Raw genomic sequence first — 25,790 nt, forward strand, 5'->3', positions numbered from 1 at the left:
GCACTAACCTCTACACTACTGTGCCTCCTCGAGCAGATTCTGATTTTATCTCACTGATGCCCAGCTCACTGTCTGCAATTACCTGAACACATGATATGCTAATTTTTTAAAATTATATGTATCACATTAAATATGAGACCATAAGCCATAGGAGCAGAAGTAAGTCATTCAGCCCATCGAATCTGCTCAATATTCTATTATTATCCCTTTCAACCCATTCTCCTGCCTTCTCCCCATAACTTATGAAGCCCTGACTAAAGAAGAAACTATCAACCTCTGCTTTAAATGTACCTAATGACTTGGCCTCCATAGCTGTCCGGGGCAATGAAATTTACAGGTTCTCCACCCTCTGGCTAAAGAAATTTCTCTTCATCACTGTTCTAAATAGATATCCCTCTGTTCTGAGGCTGTGCTTTCTGGTCCTAAACTCACCCATTCTCCATATCCACTCTATCTGTAATTCAATATTCGATAGGTTTCCATGAGATCCTCCCTCATTTTTCTAAACTCCAGTGAGTGCAGGCCCAGAGTCATCAAACACTCCTCATAATTTCATTCCTGGTACAATTCTTGTGAAACTCTTAAGGACTCTTTCCAATATCAACATATGTTTTCTTAGATAAGGGGCCAAAATCTGAGCACCATACTCCATGCAGTCTGACCAATGCCTTATAAAGCTCCAGCATTTTTCTAGTGCTCTTGAAATGAATGCTAACATTGCAATTTCCTTCCTCATCACTGACTCAACCTGAAAGTTAACCTTTTGGGAATCCTGCACAAGGACTCCCAAGCCCCTTTGTGTTCCAGATATTTGTATTTTCTCCTCATTTAGAAAGTAGTCTACACTTTTATTCCTTCTGCCAAAGTGCATGACCATACACTTCCTTACACTATATTCCATCTGCCACTTCTATGCCCATTGTCCTAATCTGTCTAAACCCTTCTGTAGTTTCCCTGCTTCCTCAACACTACCTACCCCTCCACCTATCTTTGTATTATTTCGATCTGTGGTTCTGAACCTTTTTTATACCATAGATCCCACCATTAACTGAGGGAATCTGTGGACTCCATGTTGGGAACCCTGGCCTAGATGTTCCCTAGATTGTTCTAAACTGTAAAGGCAATCCATCCATGGTTATAACATGTAAAGCAAGAACTGTTGATCATTTTGCAACTTGTAAAGCTGTGCCTGCTCCCCATACATAGCTTACTTTATGTACACACTGTATCCAGTTCGTGGATGGAGTTGTCCAAGCAGAAATGTAGACTGTGAAGTTTAATTTTGAGGCAAAGAGTGAACTGAGGGTTATGGAAAGGTAGGAGGAAGGTTTGTAAATAAAGTTGGACTACTTGTCAGGCCTGTACAGGCAGGCAACTCCCAGTCTCCACCCAGCCAACAGGAGTCACCTGCCACACATTTCCAACTCATCACCTGCAGCCCGTTTAAACCCATCTCTCATCCATGCTCCTTGTACACTCTTAAAACCCAGCTAGCTTCAACTAGTTGTTCCAAATCTCCAGTTACCCTCTTGAGTTAAGCATCTAGACACTAGAATACCTCAGCACAATACAGGCCCTTCAGCCCTCGATGTTGTACCAACCCATATATTCCTAAAAACAAGTACTAAACCCATACTACCCCGTAACCCTCTATTTTTCTTTCATCCGTGTGCCTGTCCACGAGGCTCTTAAATACCCCTAATGTTTCAGCCTCCACCACCATCCTTGGCAAGTCATTCCAGGCACCCATAACCCTCTGCGTAAAAATACTTACCCCTGATGTCTCCCCTAAACTTCCCTCCCTTAACTTTGTACATATGCCCTCTGGTGTTTGCTATTGGTGCCCTGGGAAACAGGTACTGACTATCCACCCTATCTATGCCTCTCATAATCTTGTAGACTTCTATCAAGTCCCCTCTCATCCTTCGACGCTCCAAAGAGAAAAGTCCCAGCTCTGCTAACCTTGCTTCATATGACTTGTTCTCCAATCCAGGCAACATCCTGGTAAATCTCCTCTGCACCCTCTCCATAGCTTCCACATCCTTCCTATAATGAGGTGACCAGAACTGAACACAATACTCTAAGTGCGGTCTCACCAGAGATTTGTAGAGTTGCAACATGACCTCTGTTCTCTCTTATTCTGTGGCCCTTGTGGCTTGTTACTTTGTTATTAAAGTTATCATTCACCACTAAATTGTCTCTGCTTTTGGGTTAAGCCTTCTCTACATATCTTGATACACTGGTCCACTAGTTTGTTTCTGCTGCTGAGATTGTTTTATGTTCAAGGCAATAGGATTGGGAAATGTTGCATTGTGTGTCATAATGATAAATCTATTGTACTGTTTATGCAGTTTAACTCCAAGCTTGTGAAGATCCAGAGCACCTCAATGAAGTCTCCGCATCACGATCTGTCTGTTTTACCTCACAATATCTTCAAGAGGGTGAGTTTCTGAATAAAAATGTTACCTGGCTGGACTAATATTGCTTACGTTTTCATAGAACATAAAACAGCACAGCGCAGTACAGGCTCATGGCTTACGATATTGTGCCAGCCTTTAAACCTACTCCAAGATCAAACTAACTTTTCCCTCCAACATAATCCACCAATTTTCTAATCATTCATGTTCTTATCTAAAAGTTTCTTAAATGTGCTTAGTAGATCTGCCTTTACCACCACCCTCCATACAGCCACCTCTCTGTAAAAAAGAACTTCCAACATCCCTCCTATACTTACCTCCAATCACCTTAACATCATACCAGCTTGTAGTTGCCATTTCTGCCTTGTGAAAAGCGTTTCTAGCTGTCCAATCTTTCCATGTCATTTCTGCATTATTTTTAAGCAGGCCAGTCAGCCCATCATATTTAGCAACTATTCCCCTATAACCTATTCACCATCCTTAACAAACCCTCCAGTTCTCCCACCAAACACCTCACACAAAGGGAATTTGTTTGGGATCTGGGAGGGAATGCACATGGTCACAAATAGAATTTGCAATTCCCATTGGAGAGCAGGGGGAGGTCATAATCAGACCTAAGTCTGTGAAACCCCACCCCACTACCAGTTACAGCTTCAAGGTCCAGTATCAACTGGGCAATTTAAACTTCTCGTGGCCCTTTGTAATGGCAAGCTGTACTAACTGCTGACCTGGTCCTCAACCATACTGATGATGACTCATTCAGTTAGATTTATTTACCACATGTACCTCAAAACATACAGTGAAATGTGCTATTTGCATTAGCGAGCAACAGAGTTCAAGAATGTGCTTGTAAGTGTCACCACACGTCTGGCATCAATGTAGCATGCTCACAATGTTCAGCAGACAACATACAGCCAACATACATCAAGAAAACTACAACAGAAAAACAAACCCTTTCTTGCTGCAACTCCCGTTGGGATTCACTAGCCTTCTTTCTCGGAGCCCGCTGACCACAGTCCTTTGGGATCATAGGTCTTTGTCATCAGCATCTGTCAATCTGACCTCCATCCTTGGAGGTCGCTGAAGTCTGATATCTGGACCTACCAACCCACCTTGTAACATCAGTAAGCCTTTGACCAGAAGAATTTATTCAGCCAAAGAGTGATGAATCTGGAATTTATTGACATGGGCAGCTGTGGAGGCCAAGTCACTGGGTACACTTCAAGTGGAAGTTGATAGGTTCTTGATTAGTCAGGGTATCAAAGGTTATGGGAAGAAGGTAGGTGAATGGGTTTGAGAGGGATAGTAAATCAGTCATGATGGAATGGCAGAGTAGATTTGATGGGCCAAAGTGCCTTATTCTGTTCCTGTATTATACTCTTATGTTCTTAAATCACCTCTGCGTTCTTTACATCTTATTGGTATCTTTCCGATATCAGAGTGATCTAAAGTGAACATTATATTCCTAATGTGCAAAAAAACCCACAAAAATACAACTGCAGATGCTGTGGATCGAAGAATACATACACAATGCTGGAAGAGCTCAGCAGGTCAGGCAGCATCCATGAGAAAAGAGTAGCCAACGTTTCGGGCCAAGACCCTGCATCAGGAATGGGGGTGGGGGGGGGGTGGGAAGAGAGGGCCGAAGCCCAGTACTAGAGATAGGGGAGGGGATAGGGCCTAGAGGCACCAGGTGGAAAACCAACCAGAGGAAAGATAAAGGGGGAGGGGAAAGGGATAAGCATGAAAGAACTGTAGAGATAAAGAAGCAGAAAATTGAAAGGGGAGAGAGACAGAGAGGGACCTGGGATAGAAGGGGGAGGGGGAAGGAATTACCGGAAATTGGAGAATTCAATGTTCATACCACCAGGCTGGAGGCTACCCAGACGGTAGATGAGGTGTTGCTCCTCCAACCTGAGTTTGGCCTCATCATGGCAGTAGAGCAGGCCATGTATGGACATATCTAGATGGGAATGAGAGGCAGAGTTGAAGTGGGTGGCAACTGGGAAGTCCTGTCTATTGTGCCAGGTGGGAGTTCTGTGGGGAGGGACGTGTAGACCAGGTAGTCGCAGAGGGAACGATCCCTGCGAAAAGCTGAGAGGGGTAGGGAGGGAAAGATGTGCTTGGTGGTGGGGTCCTGTTGAAGGTGGTGGAAGTTGCGGAGGATAATATGCTGGATCCGGAGACTGGTGGGGTGGTAGGTGAGGACAAGGGGAGCCCTGTCCCTGTTGTGGTGATGGGACGATGGGTTAAGGGCTGAAGTGCGGGAAGTGGAAGAGATGTGGGTGAGGGCATCTTTGATGATGCTAGAAGGGAAACCCTCCCTACCCCTCTCAGCTTTTTGCAGGGATCATTCCCTCCGCGACTACCTGGTCCACATGTCCCTCCCCACAGAACTCCCACCTGGCACTTATCCCTGCAAGCGCAAATGCTACACCTGTCCCCACACCTCCCCCCTTACCACTATTCTGGGCCCCAGACAGTCCTTCCAGGTGAGGCAACACTTCACCTGCGAGTCTGCTGGAGTTGTCTATTGCATTCGGTGCTCCCGGTGCGGCCTCCTCTACATCGGCGAGACCTGACGCAGATTGGGGGACTGCTTCGTCGAGCACCTCCGCTCCGTCCGTCACAATAGACAGGATCTCCCGGTTGCCACCCACTTCAACTCTGCCTCTCATTCCCACCTAGATATGTCCATACATGGCTTCCTCTACTGCCATGATGAGGCCAAACTCAGGTTGGAGGAGTAACACCTCATCTACCGTCTGGGTAGCCTCCAGCCTGATGGTATGAACATTGAATTTTCCAATTTCCGGTAATTCCTTCCCCCTCCCCCTTCTATCCCAGGTCCCTCTCTGTCTCTCTCCCCTTTCAATTTTCTGCTTCTTTAGCTCTACAGTTCTTTCATGCTTATCCCTTCCCCCTCCCCCTTTATCTTTCCTCTGATTGGTTTTCCACCTGGCGCCTCTAGGCCCTACCCCCTCCTCTATCGCTATTACTGGGCTTCGGCCCTCTCATCCTCCCCATTCCTGATGAAGGGTCTCGGCCCGAAACGTTGGCTACTCTTTTCTCACGGATGCTGCCTGACCTGCTGAGTTCCTGCGTTGTGTATGTATTCTCATATTCCTAAAGTGGCCTGAACAATGTTTTGTACAACTTCATATAACATTCCACTTTCTGTACTTAATGCACTGACTAATGAAAGTCTGCATACCAAAATCTTTCTTCACCATCCTGTCTACCTATAAATCCACTTTCAGGGAACCATATACATACTTGTATTTCTAGGTCCCTCTTTCTACCACAGTCACCTGTGTGCTTCCTCTCACTGTGAAGTCCTACCATGGTTTGTCTGCTCAAATGCAGCACCTCACCCTTATCTGAATTAAACTCCATTTGCCATTCCTTGGCCTACTTATCCAGCTGATGAAGATCCCTCTGTATATCCTGATAACTGTCTTCACTGTCAATGACACCACCTGTTTTAATGTCGGAAGAATATATGTGGGAGGGAAGGTTTAGATTGATCTCAGAGTAGATTAAAAGGGTGTCTCAACATTGTGGGCTGAAGAACTGTGTTATAATGTTCTATCCCTTAGCCAGTTACACCTTCAGATTATCATGTCCCTCTTCCCTTTGAAAAGTATACCTTTAGTAAGTGCCTGTACTAACTTCATCCATGCTTTCTGTTATGTCAGCAACATCAGTACAGTTAGTTCAATGAAATTTGCCCTTAACATATCTGATGTTGTTAACACGTCTCAAGCGTTTGTCCCATTGTCAGACTGACCAGTCTGTTGGTCTGTTTCTCTTCTGACAGAAGTTACAGCATCTACAGGAAGAGAAGAACCGGGAGATTGCAGCTCTTCGCCGAACCATTCGAGAGCTTGAACAGCAGCAAGGCTTCAGTCACACCTTACAGCTGAAACGTAGGAAGATTTAGCATCAGTTCATTTTGTTGCAGAATTTTGCTAGATGCGAAGTGTGGATTGAAGCTGGTGTTGAGATGTTCTCTCTGAGTTGCACTTGGTCTTAGGTTTTCTGCTACAGAATAATTCATTTTACACTTAACGTGTGTCAGAAGATTAGTGGCTGGTTGTACTCACCTTTTGCTCCTTCAGATCCACCAGGGTCAGAGACTGACAGAGGAATATTGAGTAAACCAAAGGTTGTTACTCCTACAATGCTTTGAACCAGAAATGACTTCCACCCCCTGTATGTTTGACCACATATTTCAGCTTGTAAGGTTCTTTCATTCATTGTTCAAGTGAATTTAAATAAATGTTACAGATGTGATTAAGAATTTGTAATGAGTTTTAGCTTGTGTAACAAGATAGAGACAGTGTTAACGGCACCATTAAAACACTACACTTTGCAGACTGCAAGATACTGTTGATGGGCTGGCAAAATGAACACACTTTGCAGTTGTAAGAATCACTTTAACAGGACATTTATGAAACTCTTGGGTAGGCACATGGATGATAGAAAAAAGGAGAGCTGTGTACCAGGTTAGGCACCAGGCAAAGCATTGTTGGGGATCCCCACAACCCAACTTACAATTTCTTTGACCCACTTTCATCAGGAAGGAGGTTCAGAAGCATCAGGACTAGGGCTACCAGGCTGGGAAACGGTTTCTTCGCTCAGGCTGTGAGACTAATGAATACCGTGCCACAACAGAGATCTCATCATTAGGACAGTAAGCTGTTTACTGCATTGTTGAGTGTTTGCTGCTTACCTGTGCTACACACTTCATGCACTTTGAATTATATTTTATTAACTTATTTGTGGTAATATTTTGTTTTATGTGACTGATGCACCATCAATAACTCTTGGAGATGTGAGGCGAGATATAGGCTTTTATTGGCTGGAAGAAAGAACAAGCAGCAATTGACCACCACACTGCATCCTGGAGACTGAGGCTGGGGCGGTGTCCCCAATCGCCTTTATACTGGGGTCCGTCGGAGGAGCCACAGGAGCAGTCAGCGGGGGGGCATGTCCAGACAGGTATATGTAGTTCACCACAGTGACTTGTGTGATATATGTTTTGTAGGTAACCATGGTCTAGAGAAATGTTGTTTTGTTTGGTTGTATATATAGAGTCATAGAAAAGTACAGCACAGAAACAGGCCCATCAACACATCTAGTCTGTGTCAAGCAGTTAAATTGCCTACTCCCATAGTCCTCCATACCCCTACCATCCATGTACCTATCCAAACTTCTCTTGAATGTTGAAATCGAGCTCGCATGCACCACTTGCGCTGGCAGCTTGTCCCACATTCGCACGACCCTGAGTGAAGTAGTTCCCCCTTATGTTTCCTCTAAATTTTTCACCTTTCACCCTTAACCTATGACCGCTAATTGTGGTCCCACCCAACCTCAGAGGAAAAAGCACTTACCCTACCTATACCTCTCATAATTTTGTATACCCCTATCAAATCTCCCCTTAGTCTTCTATATTTCATGGAATAAAGTCTGATATACAGTCAGATAAGAATAAATTTGAACTTGAACTAATATGGATGTTTCCCACTGTTCAGTGGTGGCCATTCTCCATGCTGTAGAGTTTCATGATTTTCATAAGACTAAAGCATCATTCCATTGCTCACCAACATTACTGCTGTTGGACGAGTCCCAATAAGTGATGGGTCAGCGTACAGGAGCAAGACAGGACACCTGTTTGAATGGTGCCGCAACAACAACCCCTTGCTCAATTTCAGTAAAACTAGAGATGATTGTTGACTGCAGGGAGGAGAAGGAAGGTGTATGTGCCAGTCTATACATATTGGGGGTTTGGTAATGGAAATAGTCAGCATGTTTAACTTCCTGGGCATTGACAATGTGGATGACTGTCCTGGACCAACACATAAATGCAATTACAAGGAAGGCACACCAGTACCTTCCTTAGGAGGTTTGACATGTCACTGAGCACTTTAACAAACTTCTACAGAGGTACTGTTCAAAGTATTCTGGATGGCTGCATCATCATCATCATCATCAGGTACAACAATTTGAAAGTGTAGAAACACAAGAAGCTGCAGAGAGTGGTAAGCTTAGCCCATTAAGTTGTTTGCACACCCCTCCCCACCATCGGTAGTATATACAGGAGGCATTGCCTCAAGAAGGCAACATTCATCAAAGATCTTCACAATCTGTGCCATGCCATCTATCAAGCAGGAGGAACAGAATGCTGAAGTCCCACACCAGGTTCGGGAACAGCTACTTCCCTACAACTGCCTGGCCTGCTGAGTTCTTCCAGCATTTTGTGTGTGTTGCTTGGATTTCCAGCATCTGCAGGTTTTCTCTTGTTTGTGATTGGACTTCCCTTCAAACACTAGGTTCTTGAACCAACCAGTACAACCTTAATCACTCCCTCAGTATATCAACAATATGACCACTTTGGAATGTATTTTTATTCTAATCATGTTCCCTTGTGAAAGATGCGTCTAATTTGTGTTTATGTTTTTCTTGTGAATGCTGTGAGCCTGCGATGCTGTGCTTGTGCATGCATAGACTTGTGCAGATGAAGAACTAAATTTTGACTTTGATAACATATGGTGCTATGAAGTATCATGTTGACAGGTTTGTTAAAGGTGGATAAGTGCCTGGGGCCTGATAAGATATACTACAGGTTATTGAGAGAAGCAAGTGATGAGATTGCTGGGGGCTGAACAAGAACTTCATGTCTTCTCTAATCACAAGCAAAGTTCCGGAGGACTAGAGAATGGCTAATGCTCTATGACAGAGTTCCTGTGGGTGGGGACGCTGGTTCATGTGGTGTGCTGAACTGTGTGCGCAACTCTCTGCAGTTTATTGTGGTCGTGGGCAGAGCAGATAACATACTCAGCCGCTTTTTGTGGTGCATCAATAAAAAAGGAGAAAAAAGGAAATCAGGAGAATGGGCAAAGAAGTGGCAGATGAATACAGGGTCAGGAAGGGTATGGTCATGCACTTTGGTGGAAGAAATAAAGCCACAACTATTTTCTAAATGGAGAGAAAATTCAAAAATCTGAATTGTAAAGAGACTTGGGAGTTCTCGTACAAGATCCCCCTAAAGGTTAATTTGCGGGTTGGTTCAGTGGTGAGGAAGGCAAATGCAATGTTAGCCTTCATTTTGAGAGGACTAGAATATAAAAAACAAAGATATAACATTGAGGCTTTATAAGGCACTGTTTTCGGCTCCTTGTCTAAGAAAGGGTGTGCTGACATTAGAGAGGATTCAAAGGAGATTCACGAAAATGATTCTGGGATTGAAAGGCTCATCATTAGAGGAGCGTTTGATGGGTCAGGGCCTGTTCTCACTGGAATGAGGGAAATCTCTTTGTAACCTATCGAATGTTGAAAGGCCTTGATTGAATGGATGTTGAGAGGATGTTTCCTATGGTAGGAGTGTTTAAGATCAGAGGACACAGCTTCAGAATAAAGAGGCGTCCTTTTAGAACAGAAATGAGGAAGAATTTGTTTAGCTAGAGAGTGGTGAATCTGTGGAATTCTTTGCCAGTTTTTATGTATATTTAAGGCAGAGGTTGATAGATTCTTGATTGGTCAGGGCATGAAGGGATGCAGGGACAAGACAGGAAATTGGAAGTGAGAGGAACATTGGATCAGCCTTGATGAAATGGTGGAGCAGACTTGATGGGCCAAATGGCCTAATTCTGCTCTTATATCATTTGGTTACTGTTTATAGGAATCTTTGGGTCCAAATCCAGTGCTCCCTAAAAGTTACAGGGTGGTAACCAAGGTGTATGGCATGGTTGCTTTTATTAATCAAGGAAATGAGTTCAAGAGTTAGGACTTATGCTGCAGCTTTATTGGACTGTAGTTAGGCTGATCTGGAGTATTGCAGACAGTTCTGGTTGCCTCATTATAAGAAGAATGTGTGGTATTTGGAAAGGAGGCAGAAGTTCACCAGGATGTGCCTAGAATAGAAGATGTGTTGTAAGAAGAATTTGGACACATTTGCTTGTTCTACCTGAAAAAAATGAATCAAGGATGCTCAACAGTTGTGGCAGGGCTTGAATGCTATCATTTCTAATAAAGTAAAATCAAGCGATATAGGTGACAACAGGGCTTTGCTTCAAGATGAACTCAATGCCTTGTATGCTCGCTTTGAGGAACCATCACAAATTTCCTTAGCCCCCAATGATCCTGTGGTTCAGTCTCTGAAGCTTCCATCATGCATCCTTCAGGAGGGAGAACCCACAAAAAGCATCCCACCCAGAACGGGGTACCTGGCCAAGTGTGAAAGACCTGCGATGATCAACTGGCTAGAGTGTTCACTAAGATCTTTAACCTCTGATTCAGCAGTCTGATATATCCACCTACTTCAAGCAGACTTCACATTTCAGTTCCTAAGAAAAATGTGGTAACTTGCCTCAATGACTATCATCCAGAAGCACTCACTGTACATCCACAGTGATGAAGTGGTTTGAGAAGTTGGTGATGAAACATATCATGTCAAGTCACTTTTATTGTCATTTCGATCATAACTGCTGGTACAGTACATAGTAAAAATGAAGCAACGTTGTTCAGGACCATGGTGTTACATGACACAGTACAAAAACTAGACTGAACTACGTAAAAAAAAAAGCACAGAGAAAAAAAAAACGCACTCAACAACTACACTAGACTACAGACCTACCCAGGACTGCATAAAGTGCACAAAACAGTGCAGGTATTACAATAAGTAATAAACAGGACAATGGGGCAAAGTGTCAGTCCAGGCTCTGGGTATTGAGGAGTCTGATAGCTTGGGGGAAGAAACTGTTACATAGTCTGGTCATGAGAGCCCAAAGCTTCAGAGCCTTTCCCAGATGGCAGGAAGGAGAAGAGATTGTATGAGGGGTGCATGGAGTTCTTCATAATGCTGCTTGCTTTGCGGATGCAGCGTGTAGTGTAAATGTCCATGATGGCGGGAAGAGAGACCCCGATGATCTTCTCAGCTGACCTCACTATCCGCTGCAGGGTCTTGCGATCCGAGATGGTGCAATTTCTGAACCAGGCAGTGATGCAGCTGCTCAGGATGCTCTCAGTACAACCCCTGTAGAATGTGATGCGGACGGGGGGTGGGAGATGGACTTTCCTCAGCCTTCGCAGAAAGTAGAGACACTGCTGGGCTTTCTTTGCTATGGAGCTGGTGTTGAGGGACCAGGTAAGATTCTCTGCCGGGTTAACACCAAGAAATTTGGTGCTCTTAATGATCTCTACCGAAGAGCTATTGATGTTCAGCGGGGAGTGGTTGCTCTGTGCCCTCCTGAGGTCAACAACCATCTCTTTTGTTTTGTTCACATGCAGAGACAGGTTGTTGGCTCTGCACCAGTCTGTTAGCCGCTGCACCTCCTCTCTGTAAGTTGACTCGTTGTTCTTGCTGATGAGACCCACCACGGTCATGTCATGCTTGAGAAATAACTTGGACCTGCTCAGGATGATTTTATTGACTTCAGCTTGGCATTTAATGCTATCATTACCTCAGAACTAACCAATAAGGTTCAAGGCCTTGGCTGCTTGTGCAATTGGATCCTCGATTTCCTCACTTAGTCAGTTCAGATTGGCAATATCTCCTCCACAATCTCCTTCATTTTAGGTACATCACAAGACTATGTACTTAGCTCCTGGCTCTACTCACTTTACATTGAGTGGCTTTACACTCACTTGACTGTGTAGCTAAGCACAGCTCCCATGGCATATTCAATTTTGCTGACAACACCACTGTAGTAGGCTTATTCAAAGGTGGTGACAAATCAGCACATAGGAGGATGATTGAAAATCTGGCTGAGTGGTGCTACAACAACCACCTCTCACTCAATATCAGCAAGACCAAGGAGCTGTTTATTAACTTCAGGAGGAGGAAACTAGAGGTCCATGAGCCAGTTCTTATCGGGGGAATCAGAGGTGGAGAGGGTCAACAACTTTAAGTTCATCATTGCTGTCATTACGGAGGACCTGTCTTGGGAGCAGCATGTATGGGCAATTAAAAAGAAAGCATGGCAATGCCTCTACTGCCTGAGGAGATTGTGAAGATTTGACATATCATCTAAAACTTCAACCAACTTCAATAAATGTGTGGTGGAGAATATATTGACTGCCTACATCACAACCTGGAATGGAAACACCAATGTCCTTGAAAGGAAAATCCTACAAAAAGTAGTGGATATGACCCAGTCCATCACGGGTAAAGCCCTCCCCACCATTGAACACATTTACATGGAACATTGTCACAAGAAAGCAGCATCCATTATCAGGAGCCCCCACCACCCAGGTCATGATCTCTTCTCACTGCTGCCATAAGGAAGAAGGTACAGAAGCCACAGGACCCACAGCACCAGGGTCAGGAATAGTTATTACCCCTCATCCACCAGGCTCTCGAACCAAAGAGAATAACTTCACTCAATTTACTTGCCCATCTCATTGAAATGTTCCCATAACCTATGGACTCATTTTCAAGGAAACTACATCTCACGTTCTCAATATTTATTGCTTATATATTTCTTCTTATTATTTGTTTCTTTTTGTACTTGCACAGTTTGTGGTCTTTTGCATATTGGTTGAACTCCCAAGTTGGTGTGGTCTTTCATTGATTCTATTATGGATTTATTGAGTACAATCTAATGAAGTTTTTAATGAGTGGCATAGTTAGCTGATATTTTTTTCTCAGGGTCAGAATGTTACTATCAGAGAATGTGTGTTTAAGGTGATGGGGGAGGTTCAAAGGAGTCTCTACACAGAGTGGTGGGTGCCTGGATTGCACCGGAGGCAAACATAAAAGAGGTGTTCAAAAGGGTCTTTGATGGATATATTAATGTGGATGAAATAGAGGGATATGGATAGAGGGATTGTGTAGGCAGGTGAGGCTAGTTTAATTTTGCATTTAGTTACTAGTTGAATTGGTTCAGCACAGCATTGTGGGCTGAAGAGCCTGTTCCTGTGCTGTACTGTTCTGTGTTCCATTTAAAAAATCACATCTATCTTTGTTAAGTTCATCCTTTCATTAAGTATGACTGAAATGTTTGGAGACAGAAAGGATTAATCTTAACACAAGAGATTGTATAGATGCTGGAAATCCAGAACACAAACAAAATGCTAGAGGAACTCAGGAGGTCATGCAACATCTATGGAAATGAATAAACAGTCCACATTTCAGGTCGAGATGCTTCATCAGGACTGGAAAGGAAGAGAGAGGGAAGATGCCAGAATAAGAAGGTGGGGTGAGAAGAAGTATGTAGTAGAAAGTGATAGGTGAAGACAGGTGAGGATTAATCTTTGAATTGTCACATTTAATATTAGTTAATTGATGTGACTGTTGGCAAAACTGTTCCCAAGCACACAACTGTACAAAGATTTCCAAAAGCAGACATTTTATTGACATTTTTTACACTTTCTGTGCATTACAATCCTTCCAGGAATGTAATCTGCCTGCATTTGCCATAGTGGGATTTCAGGTTAACTGGGGTCGCAGTTTCCCCAGTAACTGTCATGAAGTATGGCGCTTGCCTTCAAACAGATCACATGTACTTTTCCATCTTCTCTTGTTTTTTAACTAAATGCCTTTCTGTGGTCTGCTAGCTGGATATTGACAATTATGTTAATTTCTTTGATTGGCCATAAAGCAAATGGAAAAATGATCTATCTGAGATGAGATTCAGTTCGTACTCTAGATGTGTTTAATTCCAGTAACTTTAACTGTTACTTGCTAACTGTTAAGAATCTCTCTTGCTTGCTTCATGCAGCAGAATTTCATGGGACAATGCAATGTAGAGGAATTCACGTTTTCAAAATTCTTGCAGTAAAAGCAGATGGATTAGAATGCAAATTCGTTGATTTGGTAAGTTGTTGCAGGCTGTGAAGATTAGCTTCTCCGTTTTACTCATTTTCCCTTTGTGCTTGTCTTACATCAGCTAGCAGCTACTACAGTGTAGTTTGTGCTGCTGTCCTCATAGAAACAACCACAAGGAATGGGAAAAGATGCAAAATGGACAAGGACTAACCTGGATGTTATACTGATGGGGCAGGTAATACTGTCTGGTCCTCACGATGGAGTATAGGATTTGCAGGAAATCTTAAAGTTGAAATCCAAGTGGTTTCAAACTTAGGAAAATGAACAGCAGTTTACATTCCGATGAGAGTGCTTACTGCTGCCCATTTTGTCATTCTCCGTTTCTGCTCGGTTGTCATTGGTCCTGCTGCAGCACAGTGCGGTCTGGTCAGAGCGCAGACAGCAGTCGTCACTGTCAGGATTCGGACAGCTTCACCCCATCAACCTCTACCTGTCATTGTCAGGATGATGACCGCGTGCTGCACTGTCAGAACACTCCTCCATTGGAAGAACTTTGATGGTGCAGTTGGCGGCAGTATCATCATCACCTGATCCCTGCTGGAGCTGACATGCCGCTGGGCTTTCAGCTGTACATCCTCTTTCAGCTCTGTCTGTCTGTTCATGAATCTCCCTGAGAGTGTGTGTTGTAGGTTCTTCCATCACTCGCCAAGTCGTGTGGGTGCTGGAGATGATGGTGATGGTGCTGCTGGTGGTCGTGATCACCCAGTTCTGAGTGGGTTCTGTTCTTGAGGAGAGGACGTCTCACAACATTTTTATGGGAATGATGTACATGGCTATGATGTTGACCTTGATGGCCCTCTACTTCAGTTTCTCTTTGTTCCTCTGTACTTCTGACGTGACATACCGAGGGCTGGTCCTGAGGGTGGAAAGAAAGAATATTTCAAATGCTGTAAATGTGCCTCACAGTTCTAATTGCATTTAATTCAGAATCTGTGTATACATTATAAGTGTGGCAATTAAAGTAATCATGGTTTTCAAATAAAACCTCGATGCACTCTTACCAGATGAACCTCCCTGCTATTCTGCTGCTAAAGAACTAATTTCACATCTTAGAAGACAGTGATAATAAACCTGGATTACTAATTCACTTGAAGTTTCAAGTTCAAGTTCACTTTATTGTCATTCAACAGTACATATGTATACTGCCAACTGAAACAATGTTCTCCTGGACCAAGCTACACCACACAGTACATATAACTCAGGAAGTATTATTACACAAATAAATTAACAAATAATAAGGTGCACTTATGACACAAGTTTAAAAAGTAAACGGTATAACACTACTGGTACTTCATAAGTGATGAGATCTGAGTGGTGACAGGGAGTTCAGTATCCTTACTGTCTGGGGGAAGAAGCTGTTTCATATCCTAATACTTTGGTACCTCCCGCCTGATGGTACAGCGTCAAAGAGATTCTTGGACAGAGGACAGATGGGAGGTATCATTGACAATGCTAAGAGCCCTGCGCATGCATTGTCTCTGATAAATATCTCTGATGGGTGGAAGGGACATCCTAATGATCCTCTCAGCAGTGCTTGCAATCCTTTGTAGGGATTTGTGCTCAGAAGCCTTGCAGATGAATGTGTTACCGAAGTGCTAAATACATTGCTGCAGCATGACCATGGTTCCAGCCTGAAATTTAAATCCTGTCAAGGATACATAGATGGACCCTCACAGGAGACCTAGGACTAGTTCTTCTGCATGTGTCTGGTCACAGCAGTAGGGGTGACACTCCATGCAGTTGTACACAGGGGCAGGAAGTGCAACCACACTGGTGAGGAAGCAGAAGGCTTTCTGTTTTCCTCTGAAAATTGCATTAGCGATAGACATCATTCTTTCTCTCTTTATATCTGTACATGATCACATACAGACATGTCAGCGTGACAGCTCTTGTATGTCCAATCTGAAGATAAAGATTAACTGTTAGGCCTGTTCCCACAGGCACTTCCCAGTCTCCACTCAGCTAACAGAATTCACCTGTTGCTCATTCCAGTCTCATCACCGGCAGTCTATTTAAACCCAGCTTTCATCCACAGTCTTCATTCACTCATCGGACCAACCGGCCTCCTACCTTTCATTCTCCCTGCCTAAAGTTTACCTTGTTACCTGTTGTGTTTAGCTTCTGTTTCTCTCTCATTTTCTGGCCCCTCATGGCTTCTTATTTTGTGGACTAATAATAAAGTTATCATTCACCACTGAATCAATTCTGCTGCTCTGCCTTTGACCAAATATTGTATGACTTCCTTCTCCACCATCTGATCCACTGCCCAGCTTCTGCCCCAGGACTTCTGTCACTGGCATTCCCACCAGTGCAATACAGGGCAAATTTACAACTTGATCCTTACCGTCAAAGAACAATTGGTGCAGACCGTTTGACAATATGTTTGCTTAATTCCATTCTCCACAAATGCTTGTCTGAGGTTGGTGTATGGCAGTGCCAAGTGAAAGGTCTTTTGGCCACATCTGTTGGATACATATGCACATACCAATCAATAAATGAGTGGCTTTAGACTGATGGAGCACCACAACACGGAAGCATGTCCTTTGGCCTATCTAGCTTGTGCTGAATTATTATTCTGCCTAGTCCTATTGACCTGCACCCAGACCACACCCCTACCATCCACACACTTAACCAACTTCCTTTAAATGTTGAAATTGAACCCGCATCCACCACTTAGACTGGCGGCTTGTTCCACACTCTCACCGCCCTCTGAGTGAAGAAGTTGCCCCCTTATGTTCCCCTTAAACATTTCACCTTTCACCTTCAACCCATAATCCCTAGTTCTAGCCTGACCCAACCTCAGTGGAAAAAGCTTGCTTGCCTTTACCCTATCTATACCCCTTATAATTATGTTTACTTTATTTACTTGTTTATTGTAAAGCAGCAGAGGGGCATTCCGCCTATCAGATTCATACTGGCTCTTAGCAGAGGAATCCCATCAGCCCCATTCATCCTGTCTCTCACATGCTCAGCATTGCCACTTTAATCTTTTTGCAAGGAACATGAGGATGTCAGTATTCGGAAGATGGAAGTGTTAGATGTCTTGGAAAGCAAAAGGGTGGATAAATAGTAGCTGGTAAGGGCATGAAGGAGCTGCAAGGAGAAGGGTGGAGGCAATTTTACAACATTGAAGAGACATTGGGACAGGTATATAGTTGGGAATGGTTTAGAGGGATACAGGCTAAACGTAGGTAAATGGGACTGGCTTATCTTGGTCAGCATGAGTGGGCTAGGCGACAGAGCCTGCTACTCTGGTGCATATATGTCTCTAGACTAGTCCAGAGATGAAGGCACAGGTTAGCTGGCTAATTGGGTCCAAACTTGGGTTGGCAGTATGATGCACCATCAATAACTCACACTGAGACGTAAGGCGAGATATCGGCTTTTATTGACTGGAAGAAGGAACCAGGAGTGAGTGTCTATCATACAATATCCTGGAGACTGAGGCCGAGCGTCTGGCCTCAGATCGCCTTTATACAGGGGCCTGTGGGAGGAGCCACAGGAGCAGTCAGCAGGGGCGTGTCCCGACAGGCACATAGTTCACCACACAGTAGGAGGCACAAGGTATGGACAAAGGGATGTACACACGAGAGAAAGAGATTGCTGACACTGGAATCTGGAACAGACAATCTGCTGGAGGAACTTCACAGGTTAAGCAGCATTTGTGCAGGAGATGGAACTGATGAGACCCTGCACCAGCAGATTATTCTTGGTGAAGGAATATTTTTCTGACAGGAAGTCTGTGACCTGCAGTGTGTGATAGGGATCAATTGTGTGAGTATTGTTCCCACAGAGAGTGAAGCATACTTGGAATGGACAATTAGAGGTGATGGTGAAAGCAAAACTGTTTGTGGTGTTCAGGAGCTTGTTAGATGGAGGCACTGTATGACAGTGCAGAGAATGGAGGGGTGTTGACGATATCCAGAGAGAAAGGACGGAGTTTAATTTGCCATTGTGCTTTGTGCAGGCTGAATGGCCTGTTCCTCTGCTGTACTATGTAGTAAGCTGCTCAATGCTTTTTTTTCTATCTATTTACTTCCCTGCTTGTTTGCTTGTTTATTTATTCATTTCATTTTTAGTGATACAGCACAGTAACAGGCCCTTCTGGCCCAGGGAGCCTGCACTGCCCCACTACACCCCTGCGACCTGGTAACCCAAATGTGTTTGGAATGTGGGAGGACACCCACATGGTCACATACAAACACCTTATAGACAGCAGTGGGAATTGAACCCAAGTCCTGGTGCTGTAAAAGTGTTACACTAACTGCTACTCAATGGTGCTGCTATATTACCTATGTAGTGGTGAGTGTGGGTGGGGTGATTGCACTGTATGGCAATGGCTGGAAGACCATTAGATACCCACACAATGTGAAAACTGACCTGTCGTAGATGAGGAAGTCATCCTTCTCGCCTTGCAGGAGTGTCCACACATCAGCCTGATTCTCTTCCTGTTGGTACACTGGCAGGGTCCCTGACAGCTTTGCCTTCAGCTGTTGGTAAAGTTCACGGGACCTGTTTCCCTGGTGATTTACCACCAAGTAGGAGATGTTCAAGAAACCCTCCCGATCCAGTCTCTGCTTCAGGTGCCTCAGACTGCAATGTTAAATCACGCAATAACACAGTGACAAAACTGTAACCTGATGTAAATCAGGCCGTGTTGGACGTGCCTGGATGTTTTACTGAGCTAAAAACATTAGACCATAAGATATAGGAGGTGAAGAATTAGGTCATTCGGTCCATCGAGTTTGCTCTGCCATTCCATCATGGCTGATTTATTTTCCCTCTCAACCCTATTCTCCTTCCTTCTCCCTGTAACCTTTGACATTGTGACTAATCAAGAACCTATCAAATCCAGGGGCCTGTGTACTCTGAGTTGTAGCATTTGTTTCACAGTCCAGCAAAAAGAATAAATACTATAATCAGCAATATTATCCACTCAGTACAAGTCAATAGGTTTCAAAACCTGGCCACTGTTCCACTCCATACAACTGGATCACTGATCCAGTTCATCTCACTGGGTGACTGAGACAGTGAGATCACAGTCATTGCAGTGACTCAGTCATTCAGTGTGAACAATCTCAGGTTCTCAGAGGGCGATGATTAAACTGCCAAGTTGTTCAGCTGTGTGAAAAACTGCAATGAGCAGCTCTGCCATCCTGCCAGTAGGGTCAGCGTGTTTGCTGGCAGCTACAGAGGACCTCCAGTGGCGATACTGCCGCATCACAGTGTAGCTCACATGGCCATTTACCCCATTCAATGCTATCACTCCTCTTTAGTCAGCCCCTAAATTAGATGGTGAGTAAAAAAAATGTAAACTCCTATACTCTGCGGTAGCAATAATAAAATAAGTACATAATGGACAATAAAATATATGGTTAAAATACAAAAATAAATCTAACATTATACTTAACCATTTCGTGACAGGTTTTGTCTGAATTAATTTCATCCCCAACAACAAGAATCATTAAAAAGTGGTTCTAATCTTGATGGAAGTTTGTCAATTCATATTCGGTGTGAAAAGTCCAATGATATTCCATGTCAAGTCCTGGACCACATGTCATCTTCCCTCCTCAGATGGGTACAAAAAGGACGAAGTTCCAAGCACTATCTTTCTTGGGGAATGTATAAACTATACACAAGAGATGTTTTGCACCAGAATTCAAGGGGGATGTTTATCTTTGCAGGCAGATTTGTTAAAGCTGTTGGGGAGGGCTTAAACCAGTTGGGCAAGGGGATGTGAGCCAAAATCTTATAGTTTGAGCAATACTTTGATAGATTTTCTCTTTGGAGCAAAGGAGGATGAGAGGTGACTAGTCAGAGACTTTTTCTTGGGATGGAAATGGTTAATTCAAGGAGCTATAATTTAAAGGTGAAAGTGATATGTCATTGGCAGGTTTTACAAAGAGTGTGGTTGGTGGGTGTGTGGAATCCCTGCTGAAAGTGGCAGTAGAACCAGACACATTAGGGATATTTAAGAGACTCTTGGATGATAAGAAAATGGAAGGCTATGCTGGAGGGAAGAGTTAGATTGATCTTAGAGTAGGTTAAAAGGTCAGCACAACATCATGGGCTGAAGGGCCTGTGCTGTGCTGTAATGTTCTGTGTTCTAGCTTTAACTAATATTAAGCAGGAGAGAGCTACACAGACAGAAGTGGGCTCCTGCAAAACTGAGCTGACTGTTGTACTGAACATAAGAGCTTAAGAAATAGGAGCAGGAGTAGGCCATCCAGGCCATCGAGCCTGCTCCGTCATTCAATAAGATCATGGCTGATCTGTCCGTACACTCAGCTCCATCTACCTGCCTTTTCCCCATAACCCTTAATTCCCCTACTATGTAAAAAGTACATACAGCGACTGAAGATTTCTTCATGTTCTCACCAGCAACATTGAGATCAGCATCCGTGTGGTGTCTCTGTCTTTGTTGATGAGCAAAGATATTACCATGGTTCTGTGTTTTTGGATTGTGGGCTTTCTCAGATTTATGGTTTTTATATTCTGTGTGTTTCACCGGTTTGTTTCTGTTTTGTGCGAGGGTAGGGGGTTTGGGGTCAATATTCTTGTTGCATTGTGTGCAGGGGAAGGAGGGATTTGGGGTTGATGATCGGGATGTCGTTCTTTAATGTGTAAGAGGTGGGTTTGATGTTCCCCTCTGAGCCGCTTCCATGTTCGTTCTTTGTTTCGTGGCTATCTGGGGAAGCCGAAACTTAAATTTATATATGGATATATACTTTGATAATAAATGAACCTTTGAGATTCTACAAGTAATTATCAAAATAGTTTATCTTATTAACATAATTAGGAGCAACTGTTTACTTCCGACTCCTTACCTGGCTGCCTGTACCAGACAGAACTGTCAGCTAGCCTGGAATAATGCCACCACTGTCACTTTCCCCAATGACTCTTTCATGGGGTCTTTGGATCCAATAGTCCATTTTGATGGTTTCTCACATTGTCCCTGACTCTCTGCCCACCCCACTAGGAGTAGGCAGAGAGTCAGGGCAACACCCAGACCCTTCTGCATTGATGCAGAGGGCTTTGGCTGAAACAGAAGCATAGAGGTACAGGTTCAGTCTCATCTTCAACATGACATTCCTCCTGAACTAAACATTCATCATGATTCATGGAAAGTTCACCTGTGGTATAGTTTGTTGAGGGTGGAGGGGTGGTTTCAGATTAGTGTAATTCCATAGTTTAGAGCTGTTTTGATTGGATCACAGTCTGATGCATCTTCAATTCTTAATAAAGGACTCAATTTCTCAACATAACATTGACACATAACATTGGAGCAACTGCTCAGACTGGAGAATGATGCTCTGTTGCTCTATGTCGGGGTGAGTCTGCTGTTAGTTCCCCGATTCTGAGACCTTTCCTGGTCAGTTGGGAATCATATTTTGTGGTACTACTCCACATATACAGAAGAGTGCTGGAAAAGAACCAGTAACGTCATGAAGGATCCCACCCACCCTGCTCATATTCTGTTTATCCCACTCCCGTCAGAGAGGCTACGTAGCATCCACACCAGGACCACCAGACTCAGACAGTTACTTTCCCCAAGCAATGGCTGATCAACACCTCCACCCATTAACCCACCCAGACGCATCCCCACCATCCACTACTTTATCATTTCTTGTCAGTCTCCTTATGTATAGACACTCCTGTGCCCAGTGTCACTTTATGGACGTATAATCAATCTATGTATATGAGCTATTTGTATTTATGTTTATTGTGTTTTTTTATTATTGTGTCTTCTGTTGTGTTTTTTGGCACTGAGTCAGATCTGGAGTAACAATTATTTTGTTCTTTATACTTGTGTACTGAAATGACATTAAACAATCTTGAATCTGAGTAAGTAATTTTATTAAGATATGGCAACTTAAAAGATGAAATTCATTTGTCATCAGAGAAGTTCCAGTGATTTAATTTTGTTTCCGTCTGAAAACATTTCAATGCCTGCAGTGCCTATACTTTATACTAAAATGGGCATTCTTTTGCACAATTATCTTCTTTCTTGTAAAAATTATGTTTCATGTACATTTAGTTTTTGTTTTTTCCTATGAATGCTGCTTATATGATAAAACACACACATAATACAGGAGGAACTCAGCAGGTCGGGCAGCATCTATGAAGGGGAATAAACAGCCGATGTTTTGGATTGAGACCCTTCAGCTTCTCTTCTCCGTGTCTGCTCATCACCTTACTCTGGTTCTTGCCCTCCTTTCCTTTCTTCTATAGTCCACACCCCTCTCCCATCAGAGGCCTTCTTCAGCCCTTTATCTCTTCCACCTATCATCTCCCATTTTCTTGCTTCATCCCCCCTTTCCCACATGCTGACCTCCCCCTCCCTGGCCTCACCTATCAACTGCCAGCTTGTACTCTTTCCACTCCTTTCACCTTCTTATTCTGGCTTCTTCGCCCTTCCTTTCCTGTCCTGATAAAGACGCTGCCTGGCCTGCTGAGTTCCTCCATCATTTTTCAAACATCTGCAGACTTTCTTGCGTTTATGATTTGCTGTATATCTGAGGTTCTGTGCCTGTGATGGAGAAGCAAATAGTTTTTTCATTGCACTCGTGCACATGACAATAAACTTGACTATGACGTGTCAAGTTGAGGATTTTGCAAAGATCTTTAGATAGGTACATGAATATAAGAGAAATGGGGGAATATGGACATTGTATAGACAGAAGGTGTTAGTTTAGTTAGCCATTCGATTACTGATTTATTTGGTTCAACACAACATTGTGGGCTGAATGGCCTGTCTCTTGGCTGTACTGTTCTGTGTTCTTTACAACAAAGTGTTGCGGATTCCTGATATCTAATGGTCAAACAGGGAGATCAGGTGCCAGTTATGGCAGAACTAGAATATCAGTGTCTTAAACTGACTATCCTTTGTCCAAACCTTGAAAAGAAGTCCTTGAACTGATCCCGTCTCTTCTCAGAAGTTCCTCAGCTGGTCTACATTTCCTATATGATCCAGTTTGGTGTCAACAGCCTCTGAACCAACAGCACATTTTAATCATTGTTCAGTTGGATTTATTTGTAGTTGGTACAGACAACAAGGTCATTGGTTATTAAACAGGACCAAGTATGTCTGTGATATTAGTTCAGCCCTCTCTCATTGCTACCATCAGGGAAAAGGTACACAAGCCTGAAGATTCACACTTAATGATTCAGGAACAGCTTCTACCCCTCTGCCTTCAGATTTCTGAATAGGCAATGAACCCATGAACACTAACTCATTATTTTGCTCTCTTTTTGCACTTTTTAAAAATATATTTCTTATTTAAACTTGTGGTACATTTTTACATATTGCACTGTATAGTTGCCAAAAAACAAATTTCACGACAAAATGTCAGTGATAATAAACCTGCTTCTGATTCAATTTTTTGTTTCATTCCAAATTTGGCTGACATCCAAGCATAAAATATCCTTACCAACACTGTCTGTCAGAAAAGCGAAGCAATATTGTATATTCTTTGCGCATTAAATGGTGTGGAAACAGGTGAGACTCATGTTAACTATGACAAAGTCGGCTGAGATATGGGAAAGGTGTGCTCTCAATATGTAATACTCCACTGCTCTCGTACTGAAAGGGCAAAGTTCTGAGTATCACATTAAGCATCAGCCTGTTGCACAATCAGAAGCAAAGTTGGCCGAAAGCTTCTCTTACTGACGATCGCTCATCACTGTGCAGGAGCGCCCTGATAAGCCCAAGCTGTATTGCAATGCAAAGTGCAGCACAGCTTGTTTCAAAAACTAGCACAACAAAGATTGTCATGAATTTGCAACCTACAGCAGAACAGAAACAGTTTATTTAGTTGATCAGGAAACTGCTGGCACTTACCCCACATCTTTGCAATATTTTCTTCTGCAACTACAGTATTTATCCAGTTTCCTCACTTTTTTTAAGTCTACTACCAGTGGAGAATTGTTTTCTTTCCTTACTGTTGATGACTTTAAACACTCAGTTAAAATTCTTCTCTTTTCTAACAATCCCAGATTTTCAGGTCTGTTTACTTAGCTGACCCTTAATCCAGAACCTGTCCAGTAGCAAATAATTACCACATAATCTAACACTACAATGTTAGCGAGGGTCAAATCTGATAGTTTTGTGTGGCAAAACAACTTATGAAAATTAATGCAATAAAAGTAATCAAAATTATTCCAGAACTTAGAAGGTATTACCCACTGGTTAAAACACTTGTGGGTTGCAATAAAGAACACAACGCACTGCCCGAGTAAACTGAGTACATTAACAAATTCGAGCAATTTTGTTTTCCTGAGATCATTGATATTTACAAATTTCACAAATCTTTAAAAATTAAATCCTTTCTACCATGATAAATTGATGAAAAAAAATGATAAAATAATGTTCTTACGTGTTTTTGTTCACTGCTCCTTCCTGTACTGGTCTGCTTTCTCTTGTTATTCAGATCCCAGATGTCCTTGGCTATTTATACCGTTGTTGATTTCTCTCTCTTGTTTTGCAGTCACAGGATTTGGCTCAAAGTTCAGATGTGTCAATCAAGAAATAAAAAAAACCCAGTTCATTTGCCAATTTCCTGTTTCTGCTTTATTCTTTATTCTGGAATTCTGAGTCTCCTTCAGTGAAGAAAAGGAATCTATCAGCCAGCTAACTACGGAGGTCTCCAAACTTTGCATCAAAACAAAAGTTAATTTACAGATTTTCTGTTGTAGGCTACCCGAATATCTTTGGTTTAAAGCTGTGGCAAAAAATGCTCCATTTTATCACATGGGATTTGGAGAAATTTTCAGAATCACACATTGTAACTAGCGCTGAGGCTGAATGTGTGATACATGTGCCAGATGTGAAGGTCTTGTTTAGGCATGATGTATTTTGGAATAACGCACATGATTCAAAAGGTCAAAGATCTTTGAGAGACTAAACTGAGCATTTGCATTGTTATTCACTTAAAATATTTAAGGAATTCAGCAAGAAAAGACATTTCAGGCTGAGACCCTTCATCAGGACTGGAAAGGGAGGAAGAAGGGACTTCTTTTCCAGCTTCTTCCCTCTTCATTTTCAGTCTTGGTGAAGGATCTTGGCCCGAAATGTCAACTGTTTATTAATTTCCATAGATGCTGCTTGACCTGCTGAGTTCCTCCACTATTCTGTGCATGTTGCTCTAGATTTCCAGCATCTACAGAATCTCCTGTGATTCTCAATTGCATTGTTATAAAAGCAAGGATGTAATACTGACGCTTTCTAAGGCATCGGCCAGACCACATTTGGAATATTGTGAGCAGTTTTGAGCTTCGTATCCAAGAAAGGATGTGCTGGCATTGGAGGGGATCCACAGGAGGTTCACGAGAATGATCCAGGAATGAAACAATAACGGATAACGGAGACATGACTGCAAGGGGATCAGGCCTGGGAATTGAGTGTACCAGGGTATACGTGCTATCGTAGAGACAGAAATATGGGAAGAGGGGGTGGGGTGGCCCTGTTGGTAAGGAATGAGATTCAGTCCTTAGCAAGAGGTGACTTGGGAACAGGGGAAGTAGAGTCTGTGTGGATTGAGCTG

The 25,790-nt window shown here is 43.1% G+C and overlaps 1 protein-coding gene and 1 pseudogene across 1 annotated transcript in view; one reads left to right on the forward strand and one right to left on the reverse strand.

The window, feature by feature from the left end:
- The window catches only part of LOC132396476 (coiled-coil domain-containing protein 152-like), a 75,052-nt gene extending 68,692 nt beyond the window's left edge, over positions 1–6,360 (forward strand). The window contains exons 7-8 of the mRNA XM_059974018.1: positions 2,352–2,441; positions 6,238–6,360. Of these exons, the coding sequence (XP_059830001.1) occupies positions 2,352–2,441; positions 6,238–6,360 (213 nt within the window). The remainder of the gene's footprint in view (positions 1–2,351; positions 2,442–6,237) is intronic.
- Positions 6,361–13,751: 7,391 nt separating this feature from the next.
- LOC132396594 (selenoprotein P-like) lies at positions 13,752–24,779 on the reverse strand (annotated as a pseudogene).
- Positions 24,780–25,790: the final 1,011 nt, after the last annotated feature.

The sequence above is a fragment of the Hypanus sabinus genome, chromosome 7, assembly GCF_030144855.1.
Source record: "Hypanus sabinus isolate sHypSab1 chromosome 7, sHypSab1.hap1, whole genome shotgun sequence".
NCBI lineage: Eukaryota > Metazoa > Chordata > Chondrichthyes > Myliobatiformes > Dasyatidae > Hypanus > Hypanus sabinus.